At 43.1% G+C, this 24,782-nt stretch overlaps 1 protein-coding gene across 4 annotated transcripts in view; it reads right to left on the bottom strand.

The window, feature by feature from the left end:
- Nucleotides 1–24,782, bottom strand: part of runx1 (RUNX family transcription factor 1) — a 198,215-nt gene that overhangs the window by 5,197 nt on the left and 168,236 nt on the right. For 2 of the 4 annotated variants that reach the window (XM_069888817.1, XM_069888818.1), the window contains 2 exons: nt 17,979–18,170; nt 1,283–1,444 (listed from right to left, as the gene is read on the bottom strand). In XM_069888817.1, coding sequence (XP_069744918.1) covers nt 1,283–1,444; nt 17,979–18,170 — 354 coding nt within the window. The remainder of the gene's footprint in view (nt 1–1,282; nt 1,445–17,978; nt 18,171–24,782) is intronic. The other 2 variants (XM_069888819.1, XM_069888820.1) reach the window with 1 other exon arrangement.

The following is a 24,782-nucleotide window of genomic DNA, read 5'->3' as shown; positions in this document are numbered from 1 at the left end:
GATGCCGTCAGAGGGAAGCAATGTCCCAGTCTGCGTCCAGTCCTTCCGATGCAAAGAAGGCCACAACGGGAGCGCCGGACGCAGTCGATGATTCCTGGAAGTGAAACGTTCCTTGTTTGGAAGGACTGCTATAAAAATGAAGAGTGAACGATTCTAGAATGATTGGGCATAGGTTTGTGATAGGGAGAGGGATCTGAGGGGCAACCTTTTCACTCAGAAGGTGGTCCATATCTGGAACGTTGCTGGAGAAAGCTACAACATTCAAAAAGCATTTGAGAAGACATGTGGACAAGAAGGCGTGAGAAGAATCTAGCCCTCAGAAGGCAAACTTGGCTGGCATGGTCGAGATGGACCGAGCTATACGACTCTATGACCTTGCTGGCGGCTGGGCGTAGATACATATCTGGGGTGGGTCAATTATGAAAGAGGGAGATTTTCCCTCGACCTCTCCTCCAGCATTGAGTGAGCGGGGATAGGAAGCGACTACAGTGCCTCCCCCTCGCTTCTCTGGCACTCTACTCCACCCAGCCCTGTTTAACGTTCTGCCACTGAACAGGAAGGCTCATATCCCGATGCCGGACGAGAATGTCCCGTTGCCTTCCGCGCCCATCAGTGCGCTGGAACCCAACAGACCCAGGGCCACAGAACAGCTCCGATGAATAGCTTAAGGGGTAGGGGTGCCTTCATTTCCTGGCCCGAGTGCTTGCACAGCATCCCATTGGAGAGCCACAGCTTCAAACGCCTGGTTTCCGTGGCCAGATCAAACAAACCGCGGGAGCGGCCCCGCAGGTCAGCCAGCATCCGTGGAGGGAAGTTTCGCGCCGGAGAGCCGCCCCTCGCTGCGTGTATTGTTCCCTGCTCAGTCTTATTTGTGACCTTGATTTACGAAATCAAGTTCCATGTACTGGAGTCACCGAATGAATGGACTGATCTTTTTCTGTTAATAATGTTTTTAAGCCCAGGAGAACCCGCCAATCAAGGGCAATCTCAAAAATTAGAGCCTGTTACTTTCCAAAGATGAAATTCGCCTCTTTCAGACTTAAAGGGCTATTTTGAGACTACTCGCCTATTTATCTTGAATGGGGGTCATGGAAATAGGCACATGTCGGTCGCTGCTCATGAGGGCAGGGCACTTTTCAAAGTTCAATGCAAGCTGGGGCGGGCGTTCTCCCGCGATCGCTCCGGCGCAATAGGGCGACCTGCAATACCCAGAGTCCGCTGACTGGGGGCAACTCGCTGGAGGGATTCCGCATCGGTGCACCTTGCAAGGTTTCCGGCTCACCTGAAAGCCTGCTGGATATTTCTGCCGTGATGGTTGGCATGCCACTTGCTCGGCCGGGGGATATGGGAGTTGCAGGGTGAACCGAGGGTGTTGTTATCTGCCCAAGGTAAGGGTAGGACTGATCGTAGGTCCACGGCGGAGACGGTTGGACGTGCCTTGTGTCTGCAAAGGAAGACAAGGTGACAGGAGATGTTAGTTGGTTTTACAACAGTGACCTTGTGTGTGTGTTTAAAAAAAAACTGGGGTCCAATGCAAAACACAGAAGGCTGGAGAAATATACCTGGGCCCGAAACGTATCCAGTGGCTTTATTTCCAGGCAGAAGATAGATGGCCATTCTGGTTTCTTCCCCACCCTCCAGGTGATGTATTTCATAACAGTTAATTCACAGCAAGATACTACTTCAGTGCAAAACCCTCTGCGGCTTGATTAGATCCCCACCCACATTTGCTCTGATAACAAGAAAAAAAAACTCCAGAGGGTTGGCTTGAGACATCACAGGCATTAGACTTCACTCCATCGAGGGCATCTCCATGAGGCAGTGTTTTTTTTAAAAAATCAGCCTGGATCCTCAAAGACCCCAACCACCCAGGCCATGCCCTCTTCACTCTGCCTCCATCAGGGAGCCTGAAGACCAGCACTCAGTGGCATTAGATTTCTGAATGATCAATGAACCATAGACACTGCCTTACTTTGATATTGTCTCGCATTATCTTTATTTATTTTGTACGGTGATTTATATAAATGTTCACACTGTGATGCTGCCACGAAATAACAAATTTTGTGACACCTTCATGACAATAAATTCTGATTCGATCTATTGACTCCCTCTTGGTCAGTGAAATCACAAAAGCCCCATTCACACTGGCACTTTATCTCAGAAGTTAACTGCCAATCTACCAGTTAACGAGCCAATATGAACGTTCCCGAATCGGCATGCAGGCAGATCGTCCCGGGGTGGAACACCTAGGGTGTGTGTATCGTCAGGGCAATCTGACGCCCTAACGTGGTGGTTAGCCCAGTGTGAAAGGAACATGGGGTTTCCTGGGAAAAATCAGTGATTCATTGAGGGTGGAGGATAGGCACCCTCCTCTCCCCGGGACGCCTGGTGGTGAGTGCGAAAGGGCGGAGAGAACCATTTAACAGTGCTCCAGTGTGAACGGCTTCTTGAACCGCTTCGCTGAACAGCCAATTCACTGGTTAGCCCAGTGTGAAAGGGGAAAGACTGTGACTGCCTGTGGAACTCAGCAGGCCAGGCAGCATCCACACGTGGACGCGGGCGGCTAACATCTGGATCGGGACCCTTCATTGTTGGTGAGGCTGACAAGTCTCAACAGACAAAATTAGTTTGTAAAACCCAGCAATCGAAGAAGCTCTGAGGTGGAGAGACTGGGAAACTTGGAGCAGTTGTGGGTTAGTTGGTCATGCCGCATCAGAAAACAAATTTTGCTATTTAAAGTGGGCCCAAGTCACCACGTACAGCTTACCAGAAATGATGCTACATGTTAATATCTTTTTAGTCAGTCCCTTAACTTGCCCTCATGATTCCTCTGACCCTCACCAGCAGCGGGGGCTAAAACAGCAACGGATGTGCAGTCGCGTGGCTCCCAGCGAGTCTGCCTCCATCCAATGCACGAAATCTCCGAAACCTTTGTTTGTGCTTTTTGGTGCTCCATGTTCCGCCATCATCAAAACAAACCTGAACATTAATTCAAACAGCAGAAAACAATCTGCAGCAGTCTCAAAGGGAGAAAAAGATCGGCCAACATTTCGGGTTGAACCTTTCAAGACCAAATTGTGATTTTTTTTATGTAAAGATTTTGCTCCAGATTCCAGCCCCTTGTGCATTAATAACATCAAACAGTTTGGGACAGGATATCTCTACATGCTCCTTGATGAAGTTCTCTGCTGGACCACATAAGGGGTGTCAGCATTGGGAAACAAACATTAAGCATTTGTCGACTGAATAGTGTTGCCTCTATGTGAAGAGTGTCCTCTTCAGGGAGAAGCTGGACCAACCACTGTCATTTACCATATCTCTTCAATGGATCTGAAATGCAGTCCTGAGACTAAAGGTCAGATCAAATGTGTGTTTTTTTATTATGCAAAATCAGGGCATGTGAACATCAAACAGGCCTTTCCATCCACATATCTGCGGCCAACATGTCTCATGCTGCTTGCACATGATTCATAAGGGGCCACAATTATAATGGTTCAAGGACAGCTTCTTTCCCTCTGCCATCAGTTTTCTGAATGAACAATTAACCACAAACATTACCTCACACTGTCTTTTTTTGCCCTATTTATTTTGTAAGGTGAATCATAGAAATATTTGCCCTGTGAAGCAGCCACAAAACAATGAATTTCGTGCCATGTTCATGACAATAAATTCTGATATCCCTCTGTCTCCAGTGCATTCAAAACCAATGTGAAGCCGTTTCGATGCTACTGTTGTATTTGCTTACACCAATACTTCTGGCAGCTTGTTCCAGGTACCCACCACCCTTTGGGTAAAAAAAAGCAAATTACCCCACATCTCCTTGAACATAGCCCACCTTCTTCAACTTAAGCACATGCCCTCTCATAGGCAATGTTTTTACCCCGAGGAAAAGGTTCTAACTGTCTACCCTTACATTATTTTATAAACTTCTCTCAGGACTTCCTTAGCCTCCAACCCTCCAGAGTAAACAACCCAAATTTGTCCAACCTCTCCTTATAGCTCATAACCTCTAATCTGTGTAGCATCCTGGTGTATTTCCAAACCGAATCGAGTTAACTCAGGACCATCTTGATAGAATCTATAGAAAGTGTACCCATCGTGAAATTCCATCAGGATTCTTGCACTGATTCACAAGGTGCTGTTCCACACTTCATGTTAGCATTCCTGACACTTCATCAGAAACAGATGGGGATTTCTTCGTGTCTGTTCATGCATCATCAATTGCTAATCTTGCTGACATAACCTGGAACTTTAGAATGCAGTCCATTGATGAGTGGTCACCGTACAGCTAAGAACACGTCGTACTACTTCATTATAACACCACAAATACAGAAAAAATGAGGTGGGTGTTTAAAGAAGATGTGTATTTCTCTCTCCACAGATGCTGCCTGACCCAGTGAGTGTTGCCAGCATTCTTTATTTGTAATCCAGCGCCTGTGTCAGTTCAGGAAGGGACTCAGCAGGGGAAGAGGCTTGCCATGCTGGTGCTGGAGGAGGAGTGGATTGTACAGCCAGAATCCAAGGACTGTGAAGTGCAGGATGAATGGCCGCAGGAGCAAGAGCAGCAGAAGCAGGAGGAAAATCTTTGGTGAGAGACCCAGCAGGGTGAAGGAGGAAGGATTGCACACATAGGCAGCCAACAATTCCCCCAACTGAGAGACTAGTTTCTGATGGAATCTTTTTCACAATCTCTAATTCTCTCTAATCCTTAACAAAGCGTGCACCAATATTGATGCAAGAGAACCTGATGACTCATTAGAATCATATTCTCATTTGTGAGCTCATCTATACTAGTTACAACACATCAATGAATCACTCTCTGATCCACTGACTGAAATGGCTCCATCTGTCTACAGTGCCACCCAGGATATAACATTGATGTGGACAGTGCTCTATTCAGCGTACTCTGGAAGAGACAAATGTAGTCACTCCCTGTCAGTCTATTGTAATGGTGGCCCTGCTGCTTTCTGAGTTTCACAGCACACTACAGGCCCTTCGGCCCTTCTTGTTGTGCTGACCCATATATTTCTACCAAACAAAAAAAAATCCTCCTACTTCGTAACCCTCTATCTTTCTTTCATCCATATACCTAAGAGTCCCTTAAATACCCTTAATGTTCCAGCCTCCACCACCACTGCTGGCAAGGCATTCCAGGCACCCACAACTCTCTGTGTAAAAACTTATGCCTCCCTTAAACTTCCCTCCCTTCACTTTGTTCAGATGTCCTCTAGTGTTTGCTGCTCCTGCCCCGGGAAAAGGGTGCTGGCTGTCTACCTTATCTATGTCTTTCAGAATCTTACAGACATCTATTGTCATCTCTGATCCTTCTTCACTCCAGAGAGAAAAGTCCTAGTTCTGCTAACCTTGCCCTTCCAGGCAACATCCTAATAAATCACCTCTCCACCTCCTTCCTATAATGAGGTGACCAGAACTGAACATAATATTCCAAATTTGGTCTCGGCAGAGATTTGTAGAGTTGCAACATGACCTCTTGAACTCAATCCCCATAGTCCTTCTTAACTGTCCTATCATCCTGTGCAGCAACTGTATGGATTTGGATTCCAAGGTCTCTCTGTTCATCTGACCATTAATCCTGTACTCAGCCTTCAGATTTGACCTTCCAAAATGCATCATCTCACATTTATCTGGATTCCTTTTTCTTAATCTCAAAATGGGCCAGCACACAAGCTCACCTCACCTTGATCAAGGTCCTTTTCTCTGGTGAATGCAGAAGCAAATAATTTATTTAGGACTCCCCAACCTCCTCCACCTCTAGGCACATGTTGCCTTCTTTATCCATAAGTGGCCTCACCTTCACTCTTCTCATCCTTCTCTTTTCACGTACACAGAATGCCAGTGGGGTTCTCCTTAATCCTACTTGCCAAGGCCTTCTCATGCCTTCTTTGATCACTCCCAAGTCCTTTCTTAAATTCTTTCCTGGCTAGAATATAATTCTCATGAGCCCTTCCTATATTTTGCTTCTTGTATCTAATGTCTGCTTCCTTCTTCCTCTTAACCAGCTGCCTCACCTGTTTTGTCAACCATAGTTCTCTTTTCCTCTCATCTTTTCCCTGTCTCAGTGGGACAAATCCATCCATAAGCCCGTGCAAGTGGTCCCAAAACTTCCTCCACATTACCACTTTCCTAGCATATTGGACTCCCCCTCCTAACATACATCTTGTTGACCAGCATTTCCATATTCCTTTGGGTGAATTTAGTGGTAACACCTTCACTCGTAGCTTTTCCCATGCGACAAAGGCAATTTGTCCTCAAGGGCTGGCAGATCAGTAAGCTACAAATGGTTGGAATTTAATGGTGTTAGTCCTCTTCTGGGGAGTAGATCTCATATTACTCCGTGTCAGCTGGTTTCACTGTCTTTTTAGGATCCATTTGGGTGTTAGTGCTACACACACGGGAGGTTTAACAGAACCACCAAAAATGTGACATGCATTGTCTGGCCTGCTGTACAGACTGCTGACAGTCAAAGCCAGCACCAAGATGTACCCTGCCTACAAGTCATATCAGCACCAAGAACCAAGCCCTAGTGCTTTTGAAATATGCATACACTGGTCCAAGCAAAGTATATAAAGTATTTGAAAACATCATGTGTTGCCAAAATGCAGACATAACTGTGCCCGAGGCGAAGTGCTTAATCCTTCAAAACTAGTAAAACACCACACCTAGATTCTGACATTAAAAAAAAACCTACCAAACAGATGCAAGGATACATTCTCATGCACGGTGTAAGAATGTCTATGCATGATCAGTGATCCCTCTTGATGTTACTTCTTCTCAGAGCTCTGAACCTTACTCTAGCATGCTGGACGTCACTGTACTTTTGGTACGAGGTAATATTTCTGTTCTCCAAATAAAGTTCAGAATTAAAAACCTGACTAATGTTCACAAGCGTCCCCACCAAAGGCCTGTTTGGGAATCTTTTAACCTACTAATGACAAAGAGCAAAGAATCTGGATTTGTGCAGAGGGGATCATTTGAGGGGATATCGGTTATACATTAGGAGGTGGAAGAGTTCCTCAGATTGTGTGGTGGTGGATGAGGGTTCATCCATCAGTAATGGCACAATGCAAGGATAAACTCTGCCATGGTTTACTGAAGGATTGTGAGGTCACACAGTCATTTGATCTTTGACTCAGAACCAAGTAGAGAAGTTACAGGTCACTCCTCGAAGAGCTGCTTGGTGCTTGCATTATCCTATTAACCCTCATTTCAGCTTTGAGGCAATGGCCTTGGGAGAGGTTTCTGTGCTTAGCTTGTCTGGGCAATGGATTAAAGGGATAACAATAGGATTTGGAAATGGGGAGAGCATTTAGTGGACAGTAGGATTTATGCTGTAGATTGAATGCTATTGCCAAAGTTAAAATAACTTCTGTCTCAGTTCCCTTCCCTTGGGATCACTACTCAGAATGCTAACTATTGCCTCCTCAATTCCCTCCTGAATCACTTGGGCCAGCACATTTGAATCCAATATTTGCGCCTAGAATGGTTCACCATGTACAGAGATCACATAATAACCTCTTTCAGGATGGGGCCCGGGGGACTGTTTTTAAATGGAGCAGACATTCATTACCAGGAGATGAAGATAGTGTACGACTTTCAGAGCCAAAGTGACTTCCTAGATCATTATTTTAAAAAATCTTCTAGGGTGAGATTTCTTGGAAATTGGCTTGTGCTAGCTCACCTGATTTTGGGTGGGTTAGTGAGCACGCTGCATGGAACATACTGAGCCATCAATTTGCTCAAAGAATGATGTGATATTATGCTGAAGAAGATTGACATAAAGAAGTCCTGATCTCCAAGGTCTGGCACATAAACTTGAGCGGTCCAAATTGGTCCTTCATTTTCTCACCTTTACAACTGTACTAAAGTACAGGAATTGAATGTTATAGAGAAGTTGTAAAGACATTGATGAGGCCAAATTTGGAGTATTGTGTGTAGTTTTGGCAACCTAACTACAGGAAAACTGTCAGTAAGATTGAAAGAGTGCAGAGAAGATTTGCAAGTCTGTTTCCAGGATTTGAGGAGCTGAGTCACAGGGCAAGTTCAAGAACCTTATCCCCTGGAGCGTCAGAGAATGAGGGGAGATTAAATAGAAGTATAGAAAATTATGAAGTGTATAGGACAATTTAAATGCAAGGTGGGGTTTTTTTCCCACTCAGGTGAGACAAGAACTGGAGGATATGGGCTAAGGGTGAAATGTTTAAAGGGAATATTAAGAGAACCTTCACCCAGAGAGCGGTGAGAATATCAAAATGAGCTGCCAGCGGAAGTGGTGAATGCAGGCTCGATTTCGACATTTAAGAGAAATTTGGTTAGGTAAATGGATGGGAGAGCTATGGTCTTGGTGCAGGTCAATGGGACTAGATATAATAACAATTTAACAACTAGATGGGCCAAATGGCCTGTTTCTGTGCTGTAGTGTTCTGTGGTATTGAACCCTGTCACAAAGGCCCAGGCTGATAAGTAACGCTATGCCTGTGAACTGGTAGCCCTGTCACTACCACCCAGTATCAGGGTGTCTGTCTGCTCCTGTTTGGTGCAGACATCATGGGTTGAAGGGGCTGCTCCTGTGCTACTCTGTTCTATGTTCAAATATTGCCAATTTAAAAAGTGCATGGGCTGCCAATTGATCTCCTCCTGGCGCCTGTGATTCTCCAGGATGCAGTTTCCAGGAAATATTAAAGATATTCTATCTTAATTTGTGGTTAACATTCTTTTAAAACTAATTTCACAACATCCACTATTTTAATGAGAGACTGCGGTAAGCCCAAAAGATTATTCAGTCACACCAAATAAATCTCTAAACCATTGCTTGAGGCACAAACACAAATCATACCTGACTCCATGATCAGAATGGAAAGCAAGTCAGATTCATCTTTGGGGAAAACCCAAATGCCGACAACCCATGTTTGGCAGCAAACAACCTGGATGCTTTGTGGACATAGAAATCAGGTCTTTATGACATTTCCCAGAAATACCCTGGACAGCTAATATGTACAGTAAATAATTCTGAAATGCAGTGACATTTAGACATGTCACAAGCATTCAGTCAATGGCTCGCAGCTTCAGGTGGCCAAAGGACACCACTCTGGTTTTCGAGGTTAGAACACGCTTCATTCATGTCAGTGGGTTTATGGGCTTTTCCTGGCCATCTTAAAATTCTTTTTGGAATACACTTTTGCTTTATCTTAAAATTATGACCTCCATGACACAGACAAGTAACAAGCTGCTCATTGTCTCAGACAGGTGTTAGTTTAAGTTGATTCAGTGCCAATACATGGATCCCAGCCAAACCTCTGAGTAAAAACATGTACCAGCCATCAGTGCTGTTGGTACAGCAAGGCTGGGAGTCCGCAATTCAAATCCCCCTCCCTCTCTCTCTTTCACACACACACAATTATAAACATACAAACACCCCCACAACACAAATACACACACACACACACACACACACATGTCCCTCCCACACACAAACACACACACTCACACAAATACCCACAAACATACACACACACAAATACCCAGATATACACAAAACACACACAGACAAACAGACACACACACCCTCTTTCTCTCACTCTGTTGGGCGTACCCATATGCACGCACTCACACACATATACACGCACAGTTCATATCAACCAACAGCTATTGCGCTAATGTCTGCAGACGGTCTGTAAAAATCTGTTTGACTTCACCCCTCCTTCCAAGTTAAATGAACACCCTTTGAAGCCAGAAAGTAAACTGAATTGATAAAAGACTTTTTGAAATCTCTGATATGAAATATTAAGTGGTAGAAATTTGTCCCTTTGCTTCACTGCTTTTCTGAATCGTCAGCCAGCTGCAAGTTAGAAGCAGAGTTCAACGTGTATAAATCAATTCTTCATGTGTTTAGTTCAGATAACGGCTAACTTTTTTTTTTGATTGTGTTCAATGTTTTTAAGTCAAAATGGAAAATAGAAACAACGAACTCAAAGAAGGAGCTGACCATATTACTTTTTAATCCTGATGCTCCATTCACCAAGATCATGCCTGGTTTTGTGCTTTGTCCACATGGCCACTCAATTCCCATTTCCTTTGCTTCCCTTAATACCTAAAGATATAGTGACATAATATATATATACACACATATTTAAATTTAGACATACTGCAAGGTAACAGGCCATTTTGGCCCACAAGGCCATGCTGCCCAATTAACCTACAGCCCCAGTACGTTTCGAATGGTGGGAGGAAACTGGAGCCCCGGGGGAAAACCCACACGCAGACACAGGGAAATCGAACAAATTCCTTACGGACAGTGCAGGATTTGAACCCTGGCCCTAATCGCTGGTGCTGTAAAGGTGTTGTGCTAATTGTTACGGCAATTGTGCTGCATCATTACCAACACCAAACAATGAACTGGGCAGGGGAGTGTGGGAAGGTGATACAATGCTCCTTGCTGGGTGGGATTTAAAAAAATGAACATTCCCCTAGTTTAGGATGCAGTCCAAACCTCTTCTGGGGAACATCTGTATGGACAGGATTAGGCTTGGCTCTGATGTCCTCTGTGATAAAGCAGGCTGTCAACCCTCACTGACGTTTGAGAAATTATATTTGAAAGTAGTCTCCAAAGACATTTAAAACCAAAGGACCGCACCCTGGTGAAGCTCATCTCCGGAAGAGAGATAATGGGAGAAAATAATTGGGAAAAAAGCTGTTTCTGAAGACAGCACGAAACAAGAAAGTCTGCAGATGCTGTGATGGTAGTAAAAACACACAGAAATGCTGGAGGAACTCAGCTGGTCTCACAGTGTCCATGGAAAGTAAAGATATATTATTGGCGTCTCGGTCCTGAGCCCTTCTTCAAGCAACAAGCAAAGAACAGGAAGGCATCAGAAAAAGCCTGGCTGGGGAAGGAGTCCAGGGCAACGTTGTGTTAATTGAACATGATAAGAGGAGAGGTGAGAATTGATTTTGGGTCTGTAAAAGGAGATAGAGGGGAAATGGGAAAAGAGAGAGAGAGACAGAGTTGAGGAAAAGACGATGGGGGAAGAAGGGGGTGGGGGGGGGGGAATGGGTTTAACGGAAGCCAGAGAAGTCAATGTTAATGCCATCCAATTGAAAGATGCTCAGACAGAAATGAAGTGGGTGGTCTCAGTCTGGCAGTGCATGAGACCATGGACGGACATGTCAGGCTCAGGCTTTTAGATACAACCTCTTATTCTTATCTCTCAAGGGAACAACCAGAACTATCAGACCAATGTTTTAGATGTGGCGAGGAGTTAGGAAATTTAGGAAATTTCTTAGAGCAGATTACGGGAATTCAATTTCCACAAATCCCAGAATTATTTTTACTAGGGAATATTATAGGGATATGACCTAAACTGAAACTGTCCAACATCAAACAGAATCTGTTAAAATCGTATTGACAGTGGCCAGAAAATGTATAGCGGTTACGTGGAAGTCTGATTCACCTTGGATGAGGAAATGCAGAGTTGTGTTCCCCTTTAAGAAAATTGCCTATAACTTAAGAAATAAGTATGACATATTTTTACAAGTTTGGCATCCATATTTGCAAATCTCAGGTGTAAATCTTTAGTTATATTCTTCCTAGCCCTCGAGACCTCACTGATCCTCTCCAAAGAAAAATCAAATGAAATATGAACTTCCGATCCGCACTTTTCAGCAATCCTTTCTGCTTTTTTCTTTCTTTTCTATTTCTTTATCTCTTTCTTACTTTTCTTTTTCTACATCTTTTTTTTGGGGTCTTTCTTGGGTGTGTGGGGGTTGGGGGGGGTGTGATAGTACAGATTCTATCACCAATGTGTATATGTACAGATGGTCGTGTAGGATGACTGTGATTGGCTGAGAGTGTAGCGCCACCTACTGGCGGGTCTTCAAGGATTGCTCCTAGCCAGACCAGGTCATTCTGGACTGGTCGACCTACTTGTGATATGCTCCAGTCTTTTAGTTAATAAAAGCCTTGCCACCTACTGGCAGGTCTTAAAGGATTGCTCCAAGCCAGACCAGGTCATTCTGGACTGGTCGACCTACTTGTGATATGCTCCAGTCTTTTAGTTAATAAAAGCCTTGCCACCTACTGGCAGGTCTTAAAGGATTGCTCCAAGCCAGACCAGGTCATTCTGGACTGGTCGACCTACTTGTGATATGCTCCACTCTTTTAGTTAATAAAAGCCTTGCCACCTACTGGCAGGTCTTAAAGGATTGCTCCAAGCCAGACCAGGACATTCTGGACAGGTCGACCTACTTGTGATATGCTCCACTCTTTTAGTTAATAAAAGCCTTGCCACCTACTGGCAGGTCTTAAAGGATTGCTCCTCGCCAGACCAGGTCATTCTGGACTGGTCGACCTACTTGTGATATGCTCCACTCTTTTAGTTAATAAAAGCCTTGCCACCTACTGGCAGGTCTTAAAGGATTGCTCCAAGCCAGACCAGGACATTCTGGACAGGTCGACCTACTTGTGATATGCTCCACTCTTTTAGTTAATAAAAGCCTTGCCACCTACTGGCAGGTCTTAAAGGATTGCTCCAAGCCAGACCAGGTCATTCTGGACTGGTCGACCTACTTGTGATATGCTCCAGTCTTTTAGTTAATAAAAGCCTTGCCACCTACTGGCAGGTCTTAAAGGATTGCTCCTAGCCAGACCAGGTCATTCTGGACTGGTCGACCTACTTGTGCTATGCTCCAGTCTTTTAGTTAATAAAAACCTTGCCACCTACTGGCAGGTCTTAAAGGATTGCTCCTCGCCAGACCAGGTCATTCTGGACTGGTCGACCTACTTGTGATATGCTCCAGTCTTTTAGTTAATAAAAGCCTTGCCACCGACTGGCAGGTCTTAAAGGGTTGCTCCAAGCCAGGCCAGGTCATTCTGGACTGGTCGACCTACTTGTGATATGCTCCAGTCTTTTAGTTAATAAAAGCCTTGCCACCTACTGGCAGGTCTTAAAGGATTGCTCCAAGCCAGACCAGGTCATTCTGGACAGGTCGACCTACTTGTGATATGCTCCAGTCTTTTAGTTAATAAAAGCCTTGCCACCTACTGGCAGGTCTTAAAGGATTGCTCCTAGCCAGACCAGGTCATTCTGGACTGGTCGACCTACTTGTGATACGCTCCAGTCTTTTAGTTAATAAAAGCCTTGGTTTGGATCAACAAGTCTTTGGTTCTTTCGACGTGCACTACGGGGGCGAGGGGTGAATTGGGGTATAACCACCATGCAGAAAATACTGGATTTACTTTTGTCTTTTGTGCTCTTTAATTTTGTACTTGGACTGCATGAACGGTCAAAAAACTTAATAAAATTACCAAAAAAAGGAAAAAATGCCCAGCATTGCAGGAAGTGTTAAGCTGCAGTTCAATTAGACACAATGCTATAAGAACTCACCAAAAAACCATTTTATTTTTTGCAATTCTGAAGTTGTAATGCAATTTTTTTTATCAATAAACATACTTAAAAGTCTTGTGGAAGTAGCTTGCATGAGTTTAGCCAGCTGTTGCGAGTCCATTCATAAAAAGACAATAGCATTTTGATAACAAATCTGCTTCTATTTGTCTTTTTACATATGATTTAAATTATCCAATTTGAAGTCAGTCCAGTGAAAAAGCCTGAGCTTCAGAAACTGCTCTTCCTGTTTAAACAGAAAAGAATTCCTGCAGATAAAATCTAAACGATTTTATGAAGACACTTTTAAAATATTTTATAAAACTCAAAACACATTGATTTTGAACAAGGAAAAGAAAATCACGTTGTGAATTGTTTAATTGAAATTAAAATAATTAAGTTATTTCCAAGTTTAGCCTCTTTTCCTAAAAGTACATTGTCTGGTTAGTTTATAATTTTATCTGGCCTTTGATTCTCTGCCCAAATGTTCATTCCTTATGATACATGCTGACAAGATCAATGTGGATGTAAAAGTCTATTTTGAACGTCAGCTTAATTAGCAATCATTCTCACTCCCAGTTCACCATCTGAGGACAGGAATGACCCACTAATTTTATTTAAACTACCCCATTTCCTCAGTCTAGAAATGTGAAACTTTGATATCCAAAAACATTGCAGGACAATCAAGTACGTTCCTTGGAATCTGAGATGCACGTGAGAGCAAGGAGTAGATTCCAAATAAAGGGAGCAGATTCTACTGAATTTAAAAAAACTGCAACATGTGCATTGCGTCTGAACATATTTCTTTCTAATCGCTTCCTTCTAAATAATGCAATCTGAATCTTTATTTTCAATCATTCTCTATTCATATATGTATCAATGAACATAGAGAACTGGACAGGCAGGTTGTAACTTGTAAAAACACACAGAAATGCTGGAGGAACTCATCTAAACTTGCAGCATCCATGGGAGATAAAGATATATTACTAAAGTTTCTGGCCTGAGCCCTTCTTCAAGGTGTAAGCAAAGAACAGGAAGGCATCAGAATAAAGACTGAAGAATGAGAGGCAGAAGAGTCCAGACCAACAAAAGGTGTTAATTAGAGATGATAAAGTGCAACTTGATTTTGGGCTCTGTGAAAGGAGACAGAGGGAAAAGGGAAGAGAGAGAGAGAAAGAGAGAGAGAGAGCACTGGGAAGAAGAAGGGGAAAAGGGGTTTAACGGAAACAGGAGGTCGATGTTAATGCCCTCCAGCTGGAGGGTGTCCAGACGGAAGATGAGGTGTTCCTCTAATTTGTGGGTGGTCTCAGTCTGGCAGTGCATGAAACCATGGACAGACATGTCAGCGAGGGACGGGGAATTGAAATGAGTGCTCAACAAAGCAATCTTCTCAGTCTGATGTAGAGTAGGGGTTTGTCAATAATTGGCTTTTGCATATAACAATATCAGTCATAGATTATTACCTCACTTTAGAGACATGACATCTTTGCCCAATACAGGAAGAGACTCCAACAAATGCCTGGCATACCCAGTGATTGAGTGTATGTGTGTGTATATATATATATATATATATATATATATATATATATAATATATAAATATATATATATAAATTAAGTTGTTGTGGCAGTAAAACCAACACTTGGATTTTAACTCCACCCACCTTATGGAATCAGAACTGGGCCAGTAAAAATAGAGCTTAATTGCCTCTCTCGCCCTCAATAATCTCACCTTGGCTCCCGGAGACAATAAAATTGGAGCTAATTGACATCACAGGTGAAAACCTGTGACTTCACTCTCCACAGAATTGGGATTGGAGCCTGATTCCGAAATGGAATGAATGTCCTCGAGTTTTGGTCATTGCAGTATTGAACAGACCCCTTTGAATTTTTCTTTGTCAATAATTTTAACAAAGACCAGATAAACCGTTTGTATGGACCTGCCCAGCCTTTGTTGTTGCTGTCTTTTGGTTTATTTTGGTAGGTTAGATGAGGTTTTAATAACAAATTTTATTCTCCTTTTTAAATATTTCCTTTCAAAATTCAAAATGTCACTATGTAATAATGTTTTATGTTGTATTATGCATTGCAATAGAGTGATGTTTTTGTTTTAACTATTCAATTCTGGATTGTATTCTCCCCATGTATTGTTTACTATAATATCTTTAATAAAAAGATTGAAAAAGAAAGAATAATTTTAAAATTGTAATCATTAGGCATGCTGGGAACCTGATTCAGGAAGTTAAGGGATGAAGAAATGAGCAGTTAACAGTAGATAATCGGCTGCTTTTGTTCTTGTGATAAAGGTCTTTCGTTTCGCAGTCACATGAGGAGATATTGCAGAACTACAAGGTATAAATACCCCTTCATTAGTCGTTATATGTGCAATGACTATTAATGCAATCAATTTCCCGCTTGCTATTTAGAAAGTCTGCAAACAAAAATGAGTCAGACCAAAAGTGTTCAGTCATTAAGCTGGTAGAGACATGGAGGCATGAGTTCATGAGACCAGAGTTCTTCAGGAAGAAGAGCATTGGTGAAGATACAGCATTGGGAAAGCAGAAACAGAGGAATGGGATTACAAAGCAAAGGAGTGATAAACTGTCACATGGACTCCACACATGGACATCAGATTGGTAACTGGGGGAGGTTTAAACTGAGTGAAATCAGGACATCTTCGGGGATCTGAGATGACAGGCTAGGGTCAAGAGAACTACAGCAAGAAGAGAAGAAGTGTTCCAGGGGAGTAAAAAAACAACACTGGAGAAACTCAGCAGGTCAAACAGTCTACTTTATGCACCAAAGATGAAGGTACATAACCAATGTTTCAGGCTTGAGTCCATCATCAAGGTATGAAAAAAATGTTGGCAGGTGCCCGAACAAAATGGTAGGGGGGAGGGGTAGGGGGAGGAGCACAGTCCCAAAGGCAGGAGGTAATAGGTGGATAAGGGAGGGAGAGAACAGCAGCAAGCTGGGGAGGAGTGATGTCTCTGAGAGTGTAGAGGGAAGGGGGTGGACAGCTAGAAGCAAGAAGACAAAGGGAAATGGAAGGGAGGGAGAATGGAGAGTTGGTTAGCAGAAACCAGAGAAGTTGACATTAATGCCATCCGGTTGGAGAGTGGCGAGATGGAAAATCAAGTATTGCTCCTCCAATCTACAGGTGGTCTTGGTGGGATAGTTACATGAGACAGTGGACAAACATGTCACTGTGGGAGTGAGGCGTGGAATTGAAGTGGTTGGCCCCTGGGAGATCCCTGTCACTGATGCGGACGGATCGAAGATGCTCAGCCAAGTGACCTCCCAGTCTGCGCCCAATCTCTCCGATGTAGAGAAGGCCACAAAGGGGAGCTTGAATACACGGATACAGGTGCAGAGTTTCACTGATAACTAGAGCAGGGTGTTAAGCGATTTAGTGGTCCACCCCCAGAAGAATTTAATCAACCTCAACTTTAAGTGAAAATTGAGCTTGTACCCAGAAAATCTAAATCGACAGCAACCCACACACTTACATTTTGGGTACACTTGAACGGGGAATGTTGACAAATGAAATAGCCTGAACAATTGGAAAGCACCCACTTTAGTTCAGCAAAATGAGGTATCAGGTTAAATCGCATAATTGTATTGAAAGAAAAGTGTTTGTGTGGTTCTGGAACAAAGGTGACCTTTCATCTGCCAGTTGTGTGATGTAATGACAACTGGGTTCAGACCAGGTAAAAACTTGTTTGGGTAACTTACTGAATGAACAGGTGCTTTCACTTCAACAGATTAAAAGAAACAAAAGGTTGGCATTTAGTGCAGGGCTTATTTGTCTGAGCATGTATCAATCAAAGGCTATATTTTGTGGGTAAGCTTTGTTCTGCAGTTACTCCATGAAATTTTATCACAATAATAAATCCTTTAGTTTTAAATTGATGAAATAAATGCTAACATTGAATACTGATTACAAAACCATTAACATCCATATCACTGAGTTTCCCTCTTTTCTACACAGGTGCCTAATCTTACATTTGGCTGCCTTGTACACACCGACATTAGACAATGAACTGGAGGGTTAGGTCATAGTGTGTAGACTCTGGAATCTGCCATCTATTTCTCATCTCTCCAATACCAGGACATGTATTATCATGTTTCTACTGTTGATCAAGGAATTAACAAGCTGAAGAATATTTGGGTGGACTCAGCAGGTCAGGCAGCGTCCATGGAGAGAAGAGGTCAATTGGCATTTCAGGCCGGGACCCTATGTCAAGACTTGGCTGTCCTTTTCTCTCTGTGGATGTTGCCTGATCGACAAGAGTGTCCCCAGCTTCTCTTTGTTGCCTCAGGATCTCATAAAAATGAGGTTCTTGTGTATTTTCAACCTGAACAATATTGTTAAAGACGGCAACTGATTCATTTCTGATTTGCCGTGGTACAGTCTACGTCACCTTTCATTGTAAACTAGATACATCCAAAAAGGCTGCAGACACCATAACAGATCGCAAAGCTACACTTTAAAAAAAAAAGTTCAACATCGTACTCAAAAATAGTTAGCAAAGAAGCTAGATTTGCGGCGCCTCTTTCTGCGTAGCTCTCGTGTACCTACCTTGAATTTGGGTCTGTGCCTGAGGGTTAAAGGCAGCTGTGGGGTTCAGTGAGGGCCGTGAGTTGGGAGTGGTCGTGGGGTGATGAGGGCTGGGCCTCATGGCCGAACGACGTAGCTGCTCTAATTCACTGAGCCGTTCTGAGAAGGCCAGGCCGGCACTTTTACTCTGCTCTTCCAACTTCTGTCTATGTCCTGCAGGACACAGGAAAACATTTGGTCTTAACTTCAAAGGAAAAGGAAAAGAACGTTTGTGATGCAGGATTAGAACTTCAAATTAAGATTTTGCTGAAAAAAAATACTTCCCCTCTCCCTTTTTTCTTCTTATTCTTTGATTCTCTTATTTTTAAGCCGAAAGGATCTTTTGTCACCTGTAAATTTTTCTGAATGAGTTTGTACTGAATACCTGCATCACACTCTCAAGCTTAAAAGGAAGCGTTTGGCCCTAATTTTTACATTAGGATGTGGTAAATGCGAAATCATTACCCATCTCTTTGCAATCTTGCATGACTCCCACCCCCACCATGCCCAATTCTGCCTGAAATCAAGGAGATTTCACAAGATTAAGAAGGAAAGTACACTGAATGATAGCCTAAACAGTACATACAGGTGCCAGAATTCAGGTGTTCTTCTAATCATTCTCCAAGACAGAACCAAGTGTAAAAACAAAACTCTCACCAGTATTTGGTCTGGCTTGTACATATCAACTTCATATCTAAACATCTGGTTCCCAATCAAAGGGGAAATTTATCAGACCTTCTTATCCTTCCATTGCATTATTATACAGGCCAGACTTCTGCCTACTGACATATGTAGGTGCGTTCTCAGTGAGGAATGATTTATACTTAAACTCCATTGCAGGATTGCAGTCACTTAAATGTACCTACTGGACTGACCAGCAGACACTATTGAACTGTACGCAGAAGTGCTGGAGAAACTCAGCAGGTCACACAGCATCTGTAGGAAGTAAAGGGGAACCAACATTTCGAGCCTGCACCTTTCATCAAGGTATGGGCCGCTTAGTAGTCTGTTGTGTTTTTCCAGCACATCTGTTCATTGCACTTGAGCCCAGCATCTGCAGACTTTGTTGTTTAACATGACTGAGCTCTCCTAGGGAAGGGCTACGGGAGGGAGGCTTTGTGGGCCGTTTGCAGAAGAGTTGCTACAGCAGGGCGTGTTTGCTGCAAGTTGGAATCAAAATGATGAATTCTGCAGGCGAGGAATGGTGAAAACATCCAAAGATTTGTTTTTGTCACTTGAGTTGTGTTCTAATAATCTTTTTCATGCAGCAGATAATCCTTGAAGGAGCTGGTAATGGGTTCATTCCACATTTGCTTTGCCAAATCCCTCCTCTACACAAGACCCAGACCTCCCAGTATCACAAACACTATCCCTTCCTTCTTCATCTTTGGCCAATAAGTTTTATGCAAAGTTCACAGATGGGACTTCCCCTTCCCTCGAGATACTTTTCAACTGTCTCACCCAGTTGCAAACTATTCAAACTGTTAGCCTTTATTGTTTATTGACTGACTCTGGCCTCCTGCAGGACGTCTAATAAAATATGACAGGAAGGGAGTGAATTTGTCTTCTGGACACATTGGATGAAGTCCGATGGGAATAATTAGGCTTGGGTTGTGGTGTTAAATGCCTGAAAGATCATCAGTAACCACCACTTCCCAACTTTATACATTCAGCTTCACTGATGACCACAAAGGCAGTTGCACAGGGCTGGGTGTCTCTGATGGTGGGTACTCTCTTACTTGCAGGTAATGGTACATTTCTTCCCCCCGTCGGGCCCCACATGCCAGTTTGTCATGAAGAGCAAATTTCCGAAACAAATGTGGCTCTTGCAATGAGTGTGACTTTCCTGTCCACTACATTCTCTATGTCACTCACCAATGCCAATTTTGAGATTCCCCATAAAATAAATTTTGACGATGTAAAGTCTGAAGACACTGTCGGTTGAATAAGAACACAACGCTGGAAAAATTCAGTAGGTCAATGTGTACTTTATACAGCAAAGATAAAGATACATAACCAACTTTTCAGCCCTGAGACTTTCATCAAGGTTTGAGCAAAATATGGGCAGGCGCCTGAAGAAAATGGTGGGGTTGGGGGAAGGGTAGGGGGAGGAGCACAGTCCCTCAGGCAGGAGGCAAAAGGTGGGTAAGGGAGTGAGGGCTCACCAGCAAACAGGGGAAAGGGGGGATGGCTCAGTGAATGGAGAGGGAAGGGGGAGGGCAAAGAGCTGGAAGAGCAAAGACATAGGGAAGAAAGGGAGAATGGGGAGTAGGCTCGTAGAAACTGGAGAACTCGATGCTCCATGCCATCTGGTTGGAGAGTGCCAGGACAAAATATTACGTTTGCTCCTCTAATTTATGGCTGGCCTTGGCTTGGCAGTGAATTTGCAGGATTCTTATTGGTAGGCCGAATAGTGACTTTCTTTTGGTCAAGTCACACAGATGTGGATTAGCCTCGGTGGCCCACATCAGTAATTTGGATGAAGGGACCCCGTAAAATATATCCAGGTTTACTGAGGATGCAAAGCTGGGAGACTCTGTTGGTTGTAAAGAACAAGAGTGGCTTCAAGAATAATATAGTAAGGGATAATATAAATAGGCGCTGACATGCTTGATGTGTAAACATGAAGTTATCTTCTTTAGGAGAAATATACATGCAGAGTACTTTTTAAATAGTGAGTAACTGAAGGATGTTGACATTCAAAGGGACTGGGGTGAGGTTGTAGAAATATTAATGAAAGGTACACTGCATGCAAGGCAAGCAATTAGAGAGGCAAATTGTATGTTGGCTTTTATGGCAAGAATATTTGAGTGCAAGGCTAGAAACATCTTGCTCCAGTTAAGTAGAGCATCATCAAACTGCATATGAATTCTGTGCACAATCTTGGTTTCCCTTTAATAGATGGAGGGCAGGAAAGGTTAACCAGGCTGATTCCTAAGATGACAGTTTTGTTGTACAGTGAAAGATTTTGGAAAAATTGGCTTAAGTTCACCAGAATTTAAATAAACATGAGGTGATCAAATTGAAATGCACAAAATTCTTATGGCACTTAATACGGTCAATGTGGGGATGACATTTCCCCAGGATGGAGTGCCTAGAACCTGGGGCACTCTCAGATTCAGGGTTTGGCCAATAAGGGCAGAGATGAGTAGAAATTTCTTCACGCAGAGGATAGGAAATCTTTCAAAGGGTTTACCTAGAGGCTTAGTCACTGAGAACATTCAAGACAGATCAATATGCTTTTAAGTATCAAGAGATTAAATAGATTTGTGGAAAGTGGTACTAAGGTAAATGAGTACCCCAAATCATATTGATTGGTGGAGCAAGATATTGATTCTATTTTTTTATTGACTTATAATTAGTCCTTAAATGAATACAGGCCCACCTTGGCAACTGAACAATATTTCACACATTGCATGGTGGAATGTTCATCGTTTTGGACAGGAGAGCAATGCTACTGGTTGTCTGGTTGCACACAGCGCAGCCCGCTAAAAATCAGCTCTAAATAGAATTGTTTGCAGCTCAAAGAGCCAAAGGATGGCACGCACAATGACTGGACAGAGCTCTTCCTCTGATGTTTTGCCAAAAGATGTTTATAGTCTATCATTTTGCACACCAAAGTCATAAAGTCTGATACACCTCAGAGAGTGGATCAAGCCTGTTCATCAAACAATTCTTCTGCTAAGTCAGATGGTAATGAACAAGAACAATATCACCTCTCACTCTCTCATAAGAAGTAGCAAATGTAGATCAGTGACAACAGAAACTACACTCAAAAAAACTGGATTCTCTGCATCACTTAATCTTAGGGATACAGTTAGGATAGAGGATTATTATAGAACAGAACATTATAGCACAGAAATAGGCCACTTTGGCTCTTCTAGTTTGTGCCAAACCCATTTTTTTTTGCCTAGTCCCACTGACCTGCACCCAGTTCTTAGCCCTCCAACCCTCTCCTATCCATGTCTCTGTCCAAATACTTCTTAAATATTAAAATTGAGCTTATATTCACCACTTCAGCTGGCAGCTTGTTCCATATGCCCACCACTCTCTGTGTGAAAAAGTTCCCCCACATGTTCCCTCTAAACTTTTTCCACTTTCACCCTTAACCCATGTCCTCTGGTTTGTATCTCACCTCCTCTCAGTGAAAAAAGCCTATCTACATTTACTCTCTATCCCCCTCATAATTTTACATACCTCTAACAAATCTCCCCTCATCTTCTGTGCTCCAGGAAACAAAGACCTAACCTGCTTATCCTTCCCCTGTAACTCAGTTCCTGAAGTCCCAACAGCATCCCAATACATTTTCTCTGCACTCTTTCTATTTTATTGATATCTTTCCTGTAGTTAGGTGACCAAAACTGCACCCTATACTACTACTGTGTGCAATACACTGATTTATGAAGGCCAATATGCCAAAAACTCTCTTTACAACCCTATCCACCTGTGACACCACTTTCAGGGAATTATGTATCTGCATGTCCACATCTCTCTGTTCTACAGCACTCCTCAGTGGCCTACCATTTACTGTGTATGTCCTTTCTTGCTTTGTCCTTCCAAAATGCAACACTTTACACTTGTCTGAATGATCGTGTGCAAGGTCTGTCCTGGAATAAGGGGAGGGGGAGTGGAAGGGAGGCATCCTGATTCACTGAGTCATACAGCATGGAACAGGCCCTTTGGCCTAACTTGCCTGAGTTGGCATTCTGGGCTTTTCCCATTTAGTCCATATCCTCCTAAACCCTTCTTATCCTTATACAGTATCTGTCCAAATGTCCTATGCATCAAAATTTGCACCTCACTCTGGCATCCAGCCAGGAGCCATGTCTTTCTTGCAGCTAGAATGCAAACTCTGAGGAAATAGCTGGGCCAGAAGTGAATCCGCACTGTAGCATTAGATGAGCAGCCAGCAGAAAATAAGATCTTAATTTTATTCCCCGTTGGCCAAGGATTTAGCAGAACTGCCACTTCTCCATTGGTAGGATTGTGTTTTTGTAAAACACACTTGATATACAAGTTGGCAGCTCAATTACATCCACTGACAGCCACGAGCACGTCGAACACCAGTTAGCTGAAATCTTCACTGGGAATGCTACTTTGAATAAATCTGATTTTTATTTCAGGGGATATGCAATTGTGTTTGTTTGCTCTATCAGTCACAACTTTTGTAAAGTATATTTTCCTTGACACTTTCCTCAGTCAATCTGAATAAACGTCTGTGCAAGTTTTGGTCACCAAAGTATGGGAAAGATATCAACAAATTGGAGAGGGTGCAGAGAAGATTTACTAGAATGCTGCCGGGGTTACAGGGTCTGAGTTACAGGGAAAGGTTAACTAAGTTGGGCCTTTATTCTTTGGAGCAGAGAAGGTTGAGAGGGGATTTGATGAAGGTATTTAAAATTATTAGGGGTATAGATAGAGTTGACGTGGAGAGGCTTTTTCCTTTAAGAAAGGAGGAGAAACAAACAAGAGCACATGAGTTGAGAGTTAGGGGGCAAAGGTTTAGAGGAAACACAAGGGGGGACTTTTTTACTCAGAGAGAGGTGGGTGTGTGGAATGAGCTTCCAGACATTTAAGGAGATGTTGGATATATATACGGACGGGAAAGAAATGGAGGGTTACGGGCTGAGTGTAGATCAGTGGGGTTAGGTGGGAGAAAGTGTTGGGCATGGACTAGAAGGGCCAAGTTGCCCTACTTCTGTGCTGTAATTGTTACATGGTTAAGTTGTCTCTTATTCTATCCCTCATAGTAGATGTTTCTGTTAAGTTTTCAACATCCCGTGGATTATTGAACAAACGAAGTCTCAATTCATTTAAGTAAATCCCCACAATGCTGTGAAGCTCTTAGTCTTTTCCCCAACTTTAATTTATAATTGTAAGTGATCCATGCCCCAAATCTGAAGGCATTGTGAGCAGATAATTGCAGTTCCAAATGCATTCAACAACACAGAGTCAGAATCAGAATTTATTGTCATGAACAAGTCTTGAAATGCGGTGTTTTGCGGCTGCATCACAGCGCAAGAAAGGACAAAGAGAATGCGAGAAAATTAAAAGAATTGCTGCCGATTATGCAATATTTATTTCCACTCAAACAAACTGAAGAATTCTGCTCCTGTGGCCACCGAGACCCAGGCGGCCAAGCACTCATGACCATCATTGATTCCCACTTTTTGACCACCTTGAGGGTTGACCACTGACCAGATAGATAATTGAACCAACCAGAAGAGAGAAGAGGCTGGGTAACCTATGTGAGTCACTCCCCTCCTGAGGCTCCATCTACAAAATGCATCAGGAATATTCTGAGGGGCTCGGAGGCTGAAGAACACACTGACGGTGGACTATTGGTGACTTGAGGTAAGGAACCCACACAGGCCGTGGGCGACTGTAGTCAAGAGACTCACTCCAGGCTGCAAACTGCTGGAGACTGGCTGAAGGGGTACCAGGTATCGGAACCGGGATGTGAAAGGGTGCTGAGGGGTTCCTGATCGTGCCAGAGATCTGGATCTGGATCTCGGGTTGCTGATGGTTCGGACCGAAGTCGGTGCGGCTGCGGGAATCTTGGAGACAAATCCATGGATGTTCAATGACTCTGGGGGAACCTTCCTTTGCTTTTCTTTCTCTGGCCGTAAATGGCGCTGCGCAATTTTTGCTAATATAGAATCGTTGACTTTCTTATGGTAGATTAAATAAAATTTTGTGTAATAATCACATTTTCTGTTTTATTACATCATACCAAAATAATCTTGAATCTATTCTCCATTTGCCCCGATAATTGCAGTTCCAAAT

Source organism: Narcine bancroftii, chromosome 7 (assembly GCF_036971445.1).
Source record: "Narcine bancroftii isolate sNarBan1 chromosome 7, sNarBan1.hap1, whole genome shotgun sequence".
NCBI classification, from domain to species: Eukaryota; Metazoa; Chordata; class Chondrichthyes; order Torpediniformes; family Narcinidae; genus Narcine; species Narcine bancroftii.
This window is presented reverse-complemented; position numbering and strand designations above follow the sequence as displayed.